At 37.9% G+C, this 18,232-nt stretch overlaps 1 protein-coding gene across 1 annotated transcript; it reads right to left on the minus strand.

Moving 5' to 3' along the window:
* Nucleotides 1-169: 169 nt before the first annotated feature.
* On the minus strand, nucleotides 170-13,739 carry LOC115757140 (suppressor of mec-8 and unc-52 protein homolog 1). Its single transcript, XM_030697257.2, has 16 exons — nucleotides 13,524-13,739; nucleotides 13,057-13,267; nucleotides 11,740-11,892; nucleotides 10,442-10,490; nucleotides 9,748-9,831; nucleotides 9,283-9,386; nucleotides 7,184-7,270; nucleotides 7,044-7,097; nucleotides 6,103-6,198; nucleotides 3,932-4,059; nucleotides 3,451-3,577; nucleotides 3,317-3,376; nucleotides 3,121-3,228; nucleotides 2,301-2,401; nucleotides 1,066-1,117; nucleotides 170-416 (listed from the first exon to the last, which is right to left on the minus strand). Exons 1-16 carry the CDS (start codon nucleotides 13,556-13,558, stop codon nucleotides 318-320), a joined length of 1,548 nt encoding a protein of 515 aa, XP_030553117.1. The 5' UTR covers nucleotides 13,559-13,739; the 3' UTR covers nucleotides 170-317.
* Between the last annotated feature and the right edge of the window lie 4,493 nt (nucleotides 13,740-18,232).

An 18,232-nucleotide genomic window follows, 5' to 3' on the forward strand; every position in this document is an offset into this window, starting at 1 on the left:
GCCTGCTCTACAATATAAAACGGCCTGCGACCAACAGCCTGACTCTGAAATTAGTCCTGGCAACACAGACTTGGCACATCGCGGTGTCCTAGTAAAACCAAATTGTTGCTGCAAAACGACTTCTGTGCTTCGTTTACCGATCGACATCGAACTATAAACGCGGTGCATGTTAACAAAATGGCGGTCAATAAGGAGAAAATTGTTCCTTAACTAAATACACAATACAATCCTAGTCTTTCACCGGTCAATAAATGAAATAACAATTACATCTACAGCAGTCTTAACAATTGCAAAGCCACAAGATGAGAAATAATATGTCAAGGCTTCCACAGTTTCATCGTGCTATCTTCACTGAATGTCGCAACAAGATTACGGTGGGGATGGTGTGTTACCCCGATTACATCCTTTTCATGAACCTGCCAATACCAAGGAAAAACTGAGTCTCACACCGTCTTTGCTATTTTTTCTTGTAGAAAGTGAATCACCATGAAGAAGTGCAATGCAAGAAGAATTAGTCCACCCTACATTCTGAAAACAAAAGGTGCAGTTTGCAGTTCATCCAGAATTTCAAATTCCAATTGTGCCCTGTGCACATCTTTGAATCTATAGAGCGAGAGTAATATTATCGCGCAAATTTACCAGCCTAGAGGAAACTGTAGCCTAGACAGAGTAACAGTAAGTTACCCCACCACCATTTAAGGAGGAGGAAAGAAAGGGTGTTCAAGGAATTTCTATTTTACGTCAGCTCTATTGCATAATGCATTCCTTTATAGCCACAAGGGTCTTGGCAGTACGAAGGATGACAGAAAATAGTATCACTCCAAACAAACATCGTGAATTTCTGATAGAGATGCAGTCTGAATATTGCATCAGATTTTAGAAGGTTCGAAGAGCCATAATGGGAAAGGAAACTATCATGCTAATTATGACTAGCTGAGGCAAGTGCCACAGCTTCTAACTTGTAACATAAAGCAAGCACCACAATGCATGACTTTGCAGTCAAAAGTTCATGAGCGATTCCAAAATTCCATGATTTCTTTTGTGGCAAGCTAACAATGATATTACCTTCATAAGATGCTCTAATTTACCAGACTGGTGGCTGAAACAGTACAAGTTCCTGCAAATTGTCCATTATAAGTGCAGTTCCATAAAAACTCACAACAATGACTTAGAACAAAAAAATGGCCGATAAAAGGGATGAAACTCATTGATCGCCTGCCATGAGTAACCATAACAACGGCCCAAAATCCAGTCAATCTAATAACAACAATGACCCAGAATCCAGTCAATCTATTCACATTATTGATGATAACTAAATGATACAACTGCTCCACCTTTCGCACGATCAAATAATGAAGAGAACATTTCTTATTCAACCTAGTCAATGGACTATCTTATGATTGGCCACTAGTCAACAGTATTCTTTTTAAATATGAGATACTAATTTTCCCTAATATTAATATCAACACTGTTAGAACACCAACTAGAAGCTTAAGTTGATAGGTGGAGGGAAATTATGTGAAAATAAGGCCAACTAAACCCCATGGACAAGCAATGTGGGATACTTTAACACCCTCTCACAATGTTATCAGAAGACTAAACCTGCTGGTTATCCGGTAATATCTCTGCGAAAGATTCATAGAATGGGTCTGTTTGACTAGTCGGCTCAAGTAGAGTGACACTATGTCAAACCCACAAGTTTCAAGCATTATAATCTAATTAGCTTACATAGGTTCAGACTAAAAAAGAATTACAAATTGTCAGCAGTTCCCACAAATCTCATAGCATACAGTTTTAACTGCTCCAAAACAGAAGTCCAGTATCAGCAATTCACTGGACAAGGGAAACAACACTCCTAAAGAAAAGTCGGCACTCACTAGTATCCTGTAACTTCCATATTTTGTGCTTTCTTTTACGTTTGTTTTCATATTCCAATTTTTGGATTGGTCTAGTGGCCAGCGTATGGGATGGGGTAGTCCTTCCCTTCTGCCTTAAAATAGAGCTGATACCAGTATTAGCTATCAGGAAAAACTTCACAAGCTGGACTAGCAGTCATCAATAAAGCAAATTAGGTGATAAATAAGCAATGAACTATAACCAAGTGTGAAAAAGGACTGTTAATGTTTTTTTTGGTAAGGAAGGACTGTTAATGTTCATTTCAACAATATTGAAGAAATTTGCTTATGTGCTTGCACGAGTCGCCGAACAATGCACAATAGTGCACTGGATTGTGAATCGTGATGCTCCAACACAGAATACCAAAAAGAAAAATCAAAAGGCAGCAGCAATCAAGACTCCACCTGTCTTCACCGACACAGTAAATCCATTCGCCTTTTGGTGATACACAGGCTGCCACAAAATCTCCACCCTCTCTTTTACCAGATGAAAGACTCTTCACCACCTGTAGAGGAGTTTCCCAAAAGAATAACTTTGTTTGCTGATGCGAAAACAGAGAAAACTAAATTACATAGCCTAACTTGTTTGCCTTCCCACTTATGACCAACTAACAGATCTTGCAAAAAGGGGCCAAGGACAATGCAAACAAGAAATACTGTGCCAATATCATAACCCGAAAGTGATATCAGAACAAATAGTGAGGAAAAGACAAAAACAACAAACAAAAATAGATGCAATTCTTCTCTGCCCATAAGTATTGATGCTTCCATCCAGATCTACTATATCCTTTAGCTTAACTGGTGGTTCAGCCAGTTAAGGTGTGGCAGTGGGAAGCCAAATTTAGGATATACCACGCTAACATATCATTTCACACCAAATACAGAAGTGACAGCAAACAAGAAGCAAAACATGGTTAGAGGGGCACAGCTGCCATGAGGCATCATGTCAACTTCAGATCACATCATACAATGCTTTAGTGAATGCATGTCTTCAACTCATTAAGTGGATAAACCTTTGTTCTGAAGTAATTTATATTTGCTAGCATGCTCGACCACTAGGTTAGATCAAATTAAAAGGAACCAAAGAAGAAAAAAGGATGTAATTATAATGAAATGATGGAGCAATCTCATGCAACAATAGTAGTGCTGCAACTGAGTGAATGGCTGCTGATATGGACTTCAAAATAATTGCAATAGTCAACAGATCTTAATATGATTCCAGTACCTGTCCCTGAAGAGTCATGATATAAATTGAAGACGTCTTATTGCAAACAACAATGTGATCAGCATTCTTTGGGAAGAGATGAACAGAATTAACAGAAGCATCACCTCCCTGAAAGTCAGATAGGAGCAAACCAATATTAGGCAAAAAAATAGACATCGCAAAAGAAAATAAAAACATGCATTTCAGGAATGATTACCCTCAAAGGAGGTGGAGGCTTGAATGTTTGAAGACATTCTGAAGTCTTAACATCCCAGACCTATAAAGCTCAAATAGGATCAGCAGCTTACTAAGAAAGGAACCCTTTTAAATCTTGAGAAACAATAGTACTACCTTTACAGTACAATCACTTGAGGCAGTAATAACACGATTGCCATCATTGCTAAATATTGCATCATTGACATAAGATGAGTGGCCTCGAAACTCTTTCAGCTGCTTCCCAGATTTAAGGCCATGGATTCTGCATCACCAGAGTTTGCATGAAGTTCGTAATCATATGACAAAAGCAACAAACATCCAAGTTTTCCCAAAGATCGTGGCAGTTGAATGAAAGGTTGCATGTTCCCAAGTCAGCAAACATCTTTATTCCGCTGCCTAACACAAGTATGGGTGACTAATTCTATATTAATGATTTCTCTGTGGTTCCAAATTTCTTATCAAAATCATCCAATCCAGGCCTTCAACACAATGATAGTCAAGAATGAACAGGATACTCAAAATAAGATAACAAAAGCATATCAAACAGATAATATGAGGTACAAAGTTTCATGTTCGAACAACTTGTAAACAAGAAGCTCCACAAAACAGTGATTACCTGGCTGTGCCATCAAAGGAGGTACTGAGTAACTGGCTGCCATCACGGGAGAAGAGGAGACTTGTGACACCCTGAGAATGTGCACGTTCAAGACGACGCAAGCATTGACCTGTTCTTATTCGCCAAACCTGAAATAGCAGCAACTATTAACCACAATACCAAAGAGGTGGGTATTAAGCTTATCGCGTTACAAACAATGATGCAATCATGGACACCAGTGAAGGGCTGTAAGATACAGACACAATAGCCACTCATCAAGCTGATTAGGATACTGCCGATTTCTTTAACAGCAAAAAGTTTCTATAAATCTAAGACGTGTTTTCCACCAACTAGTAAATAAGAAGCTTGACAAATCAGTCACTTCCTGCGTATGCAACATAGCAACACACAAAACTTCATGTTACAAGAAGCACCAGTTCTTGCCTCCTCTCTTTAAGATAACATAACAGTTACATAATCGCCAAAGGAGAATGGCAAAACAGATCAATTCCTTCACATAAAACCTAATGCTGTCTCTATATCAGTCGGAAGAGAAAGATGCAGAATTTGAAGAAAGTAACTCTTTTTGCTGAAATCTTCCATGCGAGATCTATTGCTGTCTCTATCAACTTGAAGTGAAAATACAGTAGATGCATCTGCATTTGGATCTTTCACACTCATGTTCTATGCTTTAAAGGTATGCCATTTCCATAATTTCAATTGTTTAGTTTTGTTCAACTAACGGCACTCACACCTTCATCACAAGTAACTCTTCCTTTCCCTGTTTGAAGCTTCTTTTAAAGCATAAACACAATCTCTATGGCAAAAGTACCAAGGGGGTACCACTCTTACACAAAATGACTACCGGGGGGAAGCCACCCATATACAAAAACTATGAAACAAGCTGTAATTATGAAATTTAACTTCCCACTGTACCAAAAGCGAAGAGTGTATGACCTCATATATTTCTCAATCACTATTCTCCAGAAGATTCATCTAGAAATGCACATGGAACTACTAAAAAGTCGTAAAATCTGAACGTCACTTGAAAAAAAAAAAGCAGCATTTCACACATCTAGTCAATCACTACAAAGAAATTCATAAAGGCTGGGGAGAGGGAAGAAAATTCACACTGAGTTTACCTCCCTCCACCACCACAACGGGAGACTTACCAATATCTTATTTTTGTAAGATGCAAAATTTTAATTCAATGTTTGCCAAAAACGGATATTTGTAACACTGGTGGTGAGTTTGAAATGTGATGGTAAATAAAAAGTGACCGTAATTTATTAGTCCGGGCAATTGCTTGTAAGTTACCAATGAAATAAGAATCTTATCACACGAAAACACAACAGTAGATTACCACTTGTTTTTAGATCTTACAAGTGAGCACAGAACTGTTTGTAAGTTATCAATGAATTAACAACTTTACCACTCACGAAAATAATAATTTTACCACCCGTAAACCTAACAGTAAACTACCCCTTCTTTTGGATTTGACAAGTGGTCACGTAACTATTTGCAAGTTACAAATGAAATAATGATTTTACCCTCCACAAACCTAACAGTAGGTTACCCCCTTTTTTGGACTTCAAAAGTGGGTGCGCACAACTGTTTGTTAGTTACTAATCGAAGAACAATTTTGCCATCTACAAACCTAATAATAAATTACCACTTGCATAAAGATTTTACAAGTGTTCACATAATTTGTTGCTAGTTATCCATAAAATAACAATTTTACTGTCCACAAACCTAATATTAGATTACCACTTGTTTGTAGATTTTACAAGTGGGTGCTTAACTATTTGCAAATAACCAATGAAATAACTTTACTATCTCCATACCAAGCAGTAGATTACCACAAAACCTAAGAATTTAGCTTGAACAGTAAATAAATGACATAGCCAGTATTGATGGTTGTAAATAGCTGACACAGTTTGCAAACTACAACCCGTAACCTCATCAGCAAGTCACCGGAGCACAAATTTACCACCATGATTTAGTATTTAAAATTAGTGTTACATATTTAGCACGTACGCAAATTTTTCTGTTTTCCCAAACGAAATTTGGAATTGCCCCTAGGGTGATATACCCATTAGAATGAGTTCTAGCGACAACACCTCTTAATATTGCATGATAAGTATAATGGCAAGAAATAATATATTCTCACGAGCAATTGAAACTTAACTCACTTTGATCTTGCCATCTTGTGACCCAGAAGCAAGCATCTCTGAGTCTCTACTAAAGTCAACACAAAGGACAGGATCATCATGCATCATGAAGGTCTCCTGCAAAAAACGAAAAGATGTTTTCATTTCCAGAAGTTGTTACCCTACACCATAAGGCTAAAGGCTAGAGCCTACTTTGAGGAGCTTTTAGTTCCTTCTCCCCTTGAAAGCTTTTGCTTTCACACATTCAAAGTGCATTGGACAAGAACATTAAGCACAAAAAAGGAGCGGCTTCTTGATGCAAGAGACATAGGTAAATTTACGCACTAACTAAATAAACTTAAGAACAACCTTTAGGTGCATTGTTGGCATGAATTTAAGAACTATGGCTCTTGCACAAAAGTTGAATAGAGGCCATAAGAAAAGTCACAGCAATGTTAAGCCAGAGACTGCCAAAGCATAAGAAGAAATTACCTCCAACAAAAATCTAAGACTTTCTTAGTTAGATAACATGACCAATTGTTCTTCAGCCTCCTATGAACTCCATGTTAAGAATATTCGAAAAGACCATATCCTACAATACAAGGGAATTTTCATCCTCATTGCACCGGTGAATTGAAGTCCATAGCTTCGACCTACCACCTTAGCGAATACTCTATTGTTTAACTGACCACAGTTTGGAAAGTGGTATCTTGTCATTCAGACATAACCTGTACTAAAGGAACATCGCACTTACAAAAGGAAAAGGACTTAAACCATTGTATTTCATACATAGAAGCTAGATGTCATCAGGCATCAAAAGATAATTTAGCCTGGCATATAAATAGATAAAAGAAAGCATCGTCGAGCCTAATCACACGATGCCTTTCTGAAGGGAAGTAAAACCATTCACAATTTTTTTTTTCTACCATCAGGACAAAACAAGCATGAATCTCCCACAAAAGTTACAGAAAGTAAGCACTCACATCAGCCTGATACTGAAGATCCTTTTTGAGCTTCCCACTCATGTAATCCCAGACCTAGCCACAACAACAGATGGAATCATATTTTCTTTTTTCTTTTTTTTCTGTCGACAAATGTAACTAGATTTTCTTAACTCACTTACCTCAATGAATCCATCGACAGAGCAAGAAACAAGAAACTGTCCATCTGGTGAGAACCTAGCGCACTCTGCATGACTTTTGGTTCCAAACTGCAGTATAGCAGCATGAAGCACATGACATTGGAAGTTTATGTACAAAATTTCATGACTACTACAAAATTGTCAGCAGATTTTCCAAAAATTTAATGTTGACATTGTTAGTAGAGTCTGGTATCTGATCACAAAAAAGCGCAAGTTTCATTCGAGAAATCTTCTGCAACATTCTTCTGCATTTCATCAACACTGTAACCATTCTGTTGTTTTCCACTATGTACAAAGTTTCGTGACTACTAAAATTATCAACAGATTATCCGAAAAATGAATGTTGACATTATTAGTAGAGTCCGGCATCTGAACACAAAATAGTGTAAGTTTCATTCACGAAATCTTCGCCACCATTCTTCTGCATTGCACGAACATTGTAAAGACTGTTGTTTTCCACTATTTGAAGCTTTCATCTACATTTGTCTTTAAGATTTAACTTGACATAACTACAGCAATTCATTCACAAAATGGGCATCGAGGAAAAAGAGTATGCCCATCGTATTCTAGTCATGGTGGTGGTTGTATCAGGTTCCTGCTTTACATTGTTACTTTAGAAATATTGATTCGAGCAATTTGATAACAACTACTTTGTCTCAACTGAAGTGTCAAAAATAGAGTTCATCAAGTTCCAATCAACCAAACTTTGTGCTCCTATGATGTTCATGATGGGTGAACTCATTTTTCTTATCATTGGAAGAGACAAAATTTGATTGGAGTGGCACCGAATGATTGCCAACCCTATACAACAATCATCACAAGATATATACACGTCTAACAGTATAATCAACTTGAACAGCATACAAATTGTAAATAGGATAATACCATAACTGTAAATCATCATATAAGCGTAACATAAAGATGATAGTTGTTGATCGGATGACATGAAGACATTACAGAGTACTGTTATTCGTAACTAGTGAACAAAAATACAACCCTGGGTTCATTAGAGGGTTTTTAGAGAACACAGAGGTTCACATTACTTATGTAGAAACAATGAGAGACATTCATAATTAAGTTGTGACTTCTGTTGGAGGAAGAACAAAGGATGCCCCAATAATAGGGATATTACCTGATGTATACTCTTGCTGAGGATATCACACCGGTGGATTACAATTAATGTGAAGCTAGAACCATACAGGAAAACTTTGGAATCCAAGGGCTTCTATTTGAGTTGTGATGTTTACTAAACTAAGCGACTCAAATGAAGTATTAGCAAAAATTGTCACTTGGAGATACCAAAGTAAGCAATTTCAGTATCCATTTTACAAAGGAATGGAGAATTTGTCATGGAACCAATCAACTACATGCAAACAGGATGGATATAATAAAGCGCATTTGGTATCTTGCATGACAAAAAATACCACCTAAGCTTAGGGAAATTCTATTGGACAAACATTAACAACAGCAATACTGAATCCCACAGAATGATGCTGGCCAAAGTCAATTGCACATGACATTAGTACAGCGAAAATGAGAATGCTTCCAAGCACATGTGCATACACAAAAGAGGTAGAATCAGAATAAATGCATTGGAAGTCAAATGACGGTGGCAGTAGGAAAGATTGGCGTGGTTCTACTTGATGATACGATTAACCAATCTGTTTATAATGATTTGGACATGTGAAGATAGACTTTAATGTCTATAAAGATTAACATGTGGCATTATGGGCAACACAGAGGGTAAGGGGGACTAAAGAACAACAAAAAAGACAGGCGGATACTTTGAAGAGAGATTTTCGGCCCTTTTTATATTGAGGAAGTATATGCTATACTACATAAGGAAATTCCCTAAAAGAATCCACATAGCAAACCCCACTTAGTGGTGGTTACTACTGTATCAGTCATCAGTCTCCATCATGTCAAATGTCGCAGACCAGTTTTGAGCACAAGAAAGTTAATTTTAATCTAGAAAGTTTCGATGGGTGAGAAAAAAGTTCTATGTGAAAGAAATGAAGCAGAAAAGATTTGAGCAGCAAGAGTCAATTAATCTAAGGGAATATAAACACATCACAGCCTACCTTTATGGTGTGTGAAAGAGTTGTAGGGTACATATCATCCACATCTTGCTTCATGGCAGCAGTTCCTCGAAATAGATCAAATTGGGTTCCTGGAGGTAGTAATCCTAAAAGAATGGCAGAACATTTCCAAAACAATATCAGCAAAACTTTAATCTAAAGCAAGGAAATGAAGTATTAACCTTAAGCATCACCAGATAATGCCACTTTCCACATTCATTTACAGTTATAGTTCGGCACTTCATCCAAGTCATGCATGCCATGGAAAGCGAAGGACGTCGTCTAATATGATTCACTCTAAAATTACATTTGCTCAGCTAAGTTTTATTTTAACCAGAAAAATATATGAAGGCAAACCAAACCAAACCAAACAAAAGTAAAGCTACTACCAAGTAATGTAGCAGGATAAATTATGATAATCTAGACAAAAACATGATAAATATTGAAAGAGAGCATCTGCATCCCTACCTTGGTGCTGCTGCCACTTGAGCGCCTGCCCCACTAGGGCCATCAGTCGTGAAGGCGGCACTACAGTAACTTCTGCAGCAATAGCTTAGAAATGCCAACGAGCAGAAGGAAGGAAAACCAAATAGGAAGTGTGAGTTGAAATTTCAAGTCAAGAACCAGAATAAGGACTATAATTGAAGCTAAAAACCATAAGAGACCAAACGCAGGGCGGGCACAGCAGGCAGTTGCTCATATTTTACCATACCAAAGAAATAAAAGAGAGCAGCATTTGTAAATTAACAATTAAATTCCATGCTGGAAACTACATCCTTGGTATTATAAGACTTCACTTTTCAGTGACACCAATCACCAGTTTTACCCAGTCCAATGTCTGAAGGGAGTTTAGGAGGAAGCTCGAAGTATGTTTTCTCATGTCATTACTGCAAGACAACAAAAACCTTAGGAAACTATCTTACAATATTTCTAATGTCAATGAGATTAACAATTAGTTCATCACACTGTCTAAAATACACAGTAGTCTGCCGTGCCATGTAAATGAGACAGGAAAGAATTCCTTCTTCTTTTACAGAAAACAGCAGGCACAACCATAAATTTAGCATTGTTTACTCGTCAAAGCAACACAGCTATACATTTGATTACATTGAGAAACCCCAAAATAATATTAGTGAGAAAGGAAAGTGGAGATGGATTACACCTTGGGCAATTTGTGCACGCCGTTTCTCTTTCGTTGAGTCTTGGTAAGCCTGGCAAAGAATATGCAACCTTCAGACATGCTATAAAACATGTAAGCATAAATGAAAAAGAAGATAACAGGAGAAAATGTCCTTAGGAATAATAGTAGTAATTTAAACAATATTCACATGCATCCGAATCACCATTAACCAATTAACAATTTCTTTATGTAAACATAGATCCAAATCGAGCTTGTAAAAGGAATATATAAACTAAGACAAGCATGCAAGCATGCCGACACATAGCAAGTGTACACACACAAGCACACATGTGCACCCGAAAAAGTAGCCACACACATATACGCATGCAAGGATGCATTGCTGTAAAACAACCTGCCGCACATTGTTGATATCTCCAACATCTAGCTTTTTGCACAAATCTAAGATCAGGCAATGATAATGACATTGATCCTTATTCAGATTCAGCACAGTCTGGTGATTCAGAGGCTTATCAATAAAAGATGGAGAACAAGATTGGAAATGGCATGGAATTTTCTTTCATTTGTTCATATGGTCTCCAAAGTGATAGAAACTAAGATCCTATTGATTTACCTAGCATTTTCAAGTACTCTCTCGAGTCTGCACATCCGATGAGTTGCAGTAACCAGACTATATCCGTTGGCCAAAAAAGAGTGCAAAATCCAAGCCAGCAAATTTCTGACCATGATGAAATTATTCTATCAAAATGTAAGTGTTGAGAGTATTTGCTCGATGGGGGCATATTTGTCTATTTTCTTTATTATTTTCTGAATAGCAGCAATAAGGGCAATCTTGTAATTCTGGCCTTTTGGCTTTATTATAAATACATAGCTTGGGGTCCCATTGACCTAACCAAGCATTCAGTTCAGTTTTTTTTTTCTCTCAACAGTAAGCAATTTTCCAGAATGAGCTTCTTCCTGTATACTCGCTGAATTTTTAATCTCACTATACCATTTTGTACATCCAAGTGGGAAGAAACACTCAGGTACATTTGAAGGCGGAAAAGAGCCCCAAAAAATTCTTCATGTCTCAAATGAAAAAGCAACTCTAGAAGGTCAATATAATCTAGGCAATTTTACAAGATTCATTCTTTGACCTCATCAAGAAATATGATCACGTAGTATAAGTTATGCCAAAACATCGATTTGAAGGGAATGTAACTCTGAGAAAAAAGCAGCACGACCTAACCTTAACATAAGAAAAGCAACAAAAGAGCTAAAAACCAAATTGACAAAACCTTGCACTAACCAATCATCATGTTTCATTAAACAGGGACCCTAACCTCGTTGGGATCAAAATACGTTCTAACAAGGAGATGCTCGAGTCGCAAGTATCGTTCAGGTTGCTCCTGCTTCATGACACCCATTGCCTGAGTTTGCCTTAAAATTGCACGAGCAGTATCCAACTCACGAAGTTCAATCATTTCCAATACAATCTGAAAAAAGAAAACACAGGAATTGTTATCCTAAACAACCTCAAGTAAGGGACATGCCAAAAAGAAAAGAAGCCTAAGTGACTTTTTCTTATCTAACAGACCGTAAGTGGGAAGCTTTCTAATCGAGTGTTTGACCACTGATAATGCATAACCTCGGAAAAGAAGGAGAAGTCTTGGTGAATATATGCAGCATTTGAAAGAATTCAGCTAAAATAATGAAGCATTTGCAACTGCATTGTTACTCGACAATGAAATTATGAAGCACGATATTTGCTGTAGTGGGTTTAAGCTGGGCAATTACGATGATGATGGAGAAGAAATTAAGGCTGTGAGATGGCATCCATGTACAAAAGGAAGGGAAGAAGCTTCTCCACTATACTTCTTAAAAAACTTAGTTGCTGATCAGCAGAGAGAGACTCAGAAGAGTGGTCGATGGAATAGAGACAGATCCAGGGCCATTGGATGGATTCTTGGTTCATCACTTAAAGTTGGTATAATTTCCATACAGCGTCAATGGGGATTACAACACTGATCAAGGATAATTTGCCTGGCATATATTTTGTGTAGGAGCCAGCAACCCTATCGTACCCCACTAATGAGAGTTATTTTCTTACTGAATTAGAAAAAGAAAAACTGAAAAAGCGCAAAGTAAAGAATCACATGCGCAACAATCACTCATCATTGCCAACTTTCCAGTTTGTCCCATCAAAGAAAAACGAAAAGAAAAAGATGTGCTCACCTCATTCACAGTTACCATTTTCCTCCTACTTTTACATAATCCCAAATCCTTGAGAAGCGTTTGCTCCTACAACTATGCCAAATGTCACTCCAACAAGTATGGGCCAACGTGATATCCTCGCCAAATCTCAACTACCATTATATAGCCGCAACTATAGCACCATTTCAATTTTCTCACAGTATATAAATATCAGAAGTTTGACCTCAAGCAAGGCAGGTTTCAACAGCCAAGCCAGGCACTTTGGTCTTCCTTGATCACTTTCCTAACATAACCAAAGGAAGCACTCCCTACTACCTCCTCACCCTTCGATCATATGTTGGCAAAGATTAGACCCTCCGATTCTAAGTCGTCAATCGTCATCACAGCCCAAAAAACATGTCGATGGCAAACATCAAGGCAACATCAAAATCATAATTATCACCCACCTGCTCATACAAATCTTCCAATTTATTCCTGGGAAGCTTAAGCTGGGCGACTTGAGGCAATATGGCATCCCACCTGCCGCTGTTGATATCGGCAACGAATGTCTCGATGCTGTCAACGGTGTTAAGGGAGACCTGGCACTCGCTCTGCAAGGTCTGGAACGTCTGGTGCAACGAATTCTCTTTGCAGAACTGAAGCACAATCTTCACCACACTGGGAAACGGTTGTCATAGTCACTAGAAGTGAACAATTCACCCTATGATAGGACACTCAAGCATGCACAAACAGAGACTAACCATTTTTTGAAACCAGCAGGTTAAAGAGTGAGAAAGACAGAGAACGACACAAGTCTTCCAAAAAGATCAAACCTTTAAAATCAAAACAACCCAAGCTACAGGAAATCTAGTCTACTCGCAGACGACCACCCAAAACAACCAACAGAGGGAAGAAGAAGAAGAGGAGAACTTACTCGCGGGCTTCGATTTCCAGCATAGGCGCGGACATTTTGGCAGCTCAGATACAGAGAGACAGAGAGAGAATGTGCGTGTTAGGGTTTCGCAGAGAGAACGGAAGATGAATCAATCGATTGAATTTGGGTGCCCCATGGACAAAGGGAGCGGCTTTTGCTTCTTCTTCTTCTTCGTCCAGCTCTCGACTGGAGTGGCGCGGGCGGAGGAAGGGGGAGGCAAGAGGCAACTCTGACTCGCAGCCACAGTCGAACCGGTTCGGTCTGACCGGCCCAGTCCGGTCCGACCCTTTCCATCTAGCGCGGGTTTTGAAAGGGTTTTACCTATATTACACCGACACGACACGCGACACGAGATATGACGCGACACGATATACCGATACTTGATTTCTTAAAAAATAAAAAATTTCGTCACATTGAGACATGCTATATATCAAATCTACATGTATATATAAAAACATTAGTAGTGGGTTTCTTTTTCTTTTTTTATTAGGGATTCATGATTAAAATTTTTTTGGGCGGGTTGGACATATTAATTTTGGGATTGTTGTATATATGACTTAAGTAAATATATTTTTTATAGATTTATATTTTGATCCATAATTTATTGAAAATGCTTAAAATTGACTCCGTGCATGTCGAAATGACAAGTCGAGATGCTGAACTCGCGTGTTGTTGGTTTGTCCGGAGCGTTGACTACGTGTTAGTCACATGTCAGAGAGTGTCGGAGTGTCAAAAAGTGTTCGACACGAAGACCTTCGTAGAGTATCCATTTAACATAGGGCTTTACTTTTAATAGATCTTCCTTCTTCCTCTTTTGTTGAGTTTTGGTCAACGAAAGAATAATAAAAAAATCTTAAATTTATTGTAATTATGTAGATTCAATTCTTTTTTTTTTTTTTAGTCAACTCAGTCCTGAACCTTTTTGCAGCTGTATCAATTCATTCGATTTGATCGGCCGGCATTGACTTGGCAAATTCCTAACAATGTTTAAGTATTTTTCAAATGCTACGAATTTGGGAAATTCATGAGCTGCGATTTGAACACATGATAGTCCCCAGAACATGGTCCGTTGGGATAATGTGGACGGGACCCCATACAATTTTTACGAATCTTGTGTTTTTGCACCAACAGAATCGAGCGCATGAAGGGTGTCGTCAACTATATTTACAAATAGTTCAAGATTTTCTCCATCTTTTGGTCTAGTTTGAATGCTTGTAATGCAACAAACATCGCTTGTGATCACATTTTGGTAAACATATTCTCCGACCAAAAAAAAAAAAAAAAAAAGGAAAAACAACAAATAACTCTTGCCGACCACTATGTTCTTGATGACATATGCCGTACATTATTAGCAATATCTTGTTCAAACATATATGCATTGTAAACGTGTGTAGAGACACAATTATAGAGTTCATTCGTTACATAAACAAAAACCATATGGTATTGTTTGTGGGTAACGACGCCCTAAGTGCCTAATCGTTCGTTTAGAGTGCAATTTGGTACCTGAGCTTCTCCTTTTTTCTAATTACGTACGCATGGCGATTTTCGAAGTTTGAGATATTTAATTGAGTGAAAATAATGAAGTACCAAATTGTTAGGTAGAGAGTTACACGTGAGAAGGAGTGTTAGTATAATTTTATATCGCCTAACACATGGTTGTAATTATGTGTTATATACATCTATTTAGGTAAAGAAAGCGAAAATGAGCATCTTTTCTCAAAAACAGGAGATATATATCTAATTTTTTTACTCAATAACTTATATTACATTACTTTATGAGGGGGTTTTTTTTTTTTTGGGTTAATACCATGGAAAACCCCAAACTGGTACACTTGTGACAAATTTACCCCAAATTATTTTTTTGACCACAAAAAACCCTAAACTGGTACACCCGTGACAAATTTACCCTAAACTGGTACACATGTGACAAATTTACCCTCCGTTAATTTTCATTAAATTTAACTATCAAATTGTTGATTTAGTGATATGTGATAGTTGACGGGTATACCAATATGGGGTTTTAACCCTTTATTTGTTACATGTTTATCAATTTGAGATAGGCGGTCTTCGGATCTGACGGGTAAGTCTTCGAGCCATTGCCTTTCTTTGTAAGATCGAAGACTTGCTTTCCGTATCATTGTTACCGGGTTATCCCCATGGTCTCCATGGTCGGGATCTTCGCCCATTGGTCGCCCCTAAGGCTTACCTATTTATGTCAAATCGTGAACCTCCTTCCTTCGGTAGTCTCTTCTTGTACGATGACACCATTCATAGCGCACGGATGGGTGGAGCACCAAGGGTTGTGTCCTCCCATACCGTAGCCGACCAAAAGCCAAAACAAAGTGACGATTTAACGGAGGGGTGAATTTGTCACATGTATACCGGTTTAGGGTATTTCGTGGTCAAAATAATTAGTTTAGGGTAAATTTATCACAAATATACCAGTTTAGGGTTTTTGGTGGTAAAAAAAATAGTTTGGGGTAAATTTGTCACATATGTACCAGTTTGGGGTTTTTCGTGGTCAAAAAAATAGTTTGGGGTAAATTTGTCACGGGTGTACCAGTTTAGGGTTTTTCATGGTATTAACCCTTTTTTTTTTGAACAATTTTATGAGGGTTGGTTGTTCACCATTGTTTACATTACTAGATACATTTAAATATTGAATAGCTCATCATCTAATTTACTATGGTCAATTCTCAATTGTGTTAACGCGTGTCAAACATGATTTTCTGATTTTACGAGATTAAAACAAAGGGTATATAAAGTTTCGTCGTAGACAACCGTAGAACGTCCTAGAGTACGGATTTCTAACCTTACAATATTGTACAAGTGTTTGCTATATCTAACCTATTCAAACTCGAAAGGTCCTGATGCCTAAATTCTTAAATTTACAGCATTTTGCCCGTCGACATTTTACCACATTTTTTTTTTTTGGTTTAATCAAACCTAACCTTTGAAGAAATAATCTTCTAAAGAAAACCATTTTTTTTTGTAAACTGGATGAACAGGCGATCCTGTTCAGGGAGAATAATTTTGTGGACTATAGTAAACCTTCACTCTATGTGGAGCGACGGGACGGTCTTTTTCTTACTTCTCTTAAAAATTATATCAGGATATAAATGTGAGATAATTATTATCGTATAGGCCCAACATATGATCCGTTAGATCATGCGGATCCTATATAAAACTCACGTGCGATGCACCAACCAAATTTAGTGAATGCAATAACCTTTTACAAGGGCGTCGCGGCCTCGCCTAGATCGGGTAAGGGACTGCACGACCTTGCTTTGGACAGGTAAGGAGTCGCGGTTCTCGCCTAGACCTCAACTGCGAGGGCATCGTGGCCGGCAAAGGGCATTGAACAAGGGCCACAACACGCCCGCCCGGTGCCAGCTAGGGGTCGTCGGCCCTCGGTCCAAACAAAAAAAAAGTAAAGAAAAAACAAACCAAAAAAATTCAAAAAAAAGTTAAAAAATTATATTAAAAAAATATCCACTTTAACACGGGTTGTGCAAGTCTGAAAATTGAGAACTCGGATCATGAGTTTGAGAGAATTCAAGGGCTTCAGCTTTCGGGTCCGTGGTCGGACCGTCGAAATCCATGTTAACGATTTTCAACTTAAATTGGCCGGATGGATTAAATTGGCAAAATGTGAAAAGGTTTAGGACTAAATTGGCACAATTGAAAAGTTTATGACTAAATTGACATAAATATAATGTGTAACTTTGTTGTTTCTTTTCTCCAAAGAAAATACTATTAACCCAGCTTAATATAACCTTTTAGATACGAAGCTTATGACCCATGAAAAGCCTACATGATACACACAAGTGTGCTAGAACAGTGATTTTTCAAATATCAAGGGAGTCAATCAAAGTATACGGTTAAGATTTTGTCCATCTTTTGGTTTTGGTTGAATGCTTGTAAAGCAGCAAACATTGCTTATGGTCATATTTTGCCTTCACATATGGGGAGATCAACTGGTTAATGTATGGTTACTCGATCATCTTCATTGAGAAGTTACATATTCAATTATGCAGATGACGAAACGATATACAAAACGCACCGCGTTGCGGACATCCGATTGTACATAAAGGTTCTCAATCTGACAATGGATGCGCACACCTTTGAAGCCAACCTTCACAAGAAAGAAAGCCACTTTGTCTGTAGCTTATGGATTTTGATACTTTGATCCCAATGTCATTGTTCTTCTCAGCAGCAGAAATTGCAATCTGGGCTGAAAGCTGTCAGTGAACAATGATGACCTCTTTCTGAGGTTGAAGCAGGAAGGCCTGCTATATCAGGTTGATATAGTAGGCCTTCCCCATTGAAGTTAGCGGTGGCCGGTTCGGTGGAACTGCCGGTTCCGGTTCCACGAAAAGGTGGAACCGAACCGGCCATGTATACTTCCGGTTCCGATTCGGAACCGCCGGTTCATTCCGATTCCTTTTTTAATAATAATTTTTAAAATAATAAATAATAAAATAAACATAATAAATTATAAATTATAAAATACAATTAAATTATACATTGTAATAAAATATGGGGAAAAAAAAAAAGAAGGAATGGGCTTGAACTTAATGAATTATCATTAAGTGCCTACATATCTTCTTGCGGATAGAAGAATCAAAGCCAATGTAGTTCTTTTACCTTTGAGAACCCCAACTTACCTCATCGTCAATCGTCGCTACCCGTTGTGGTACCCATGGTGG

This window comes from Rhodamnia argentea, chromosome 3 (genome assembly GCF_020921035.1).
Source record: "Rhodamnia argentea isolate NSW1041297 chromosome 3, ASM2092103v1, whole genome shotgun sequence".
Lineage (NCBI taxonomy): Eukaryota > Viridiplantae > Streptophyta > Magnoliopsida > Myrtales > Myrtaceae > Rhodamnia > Rhodamnia argentea.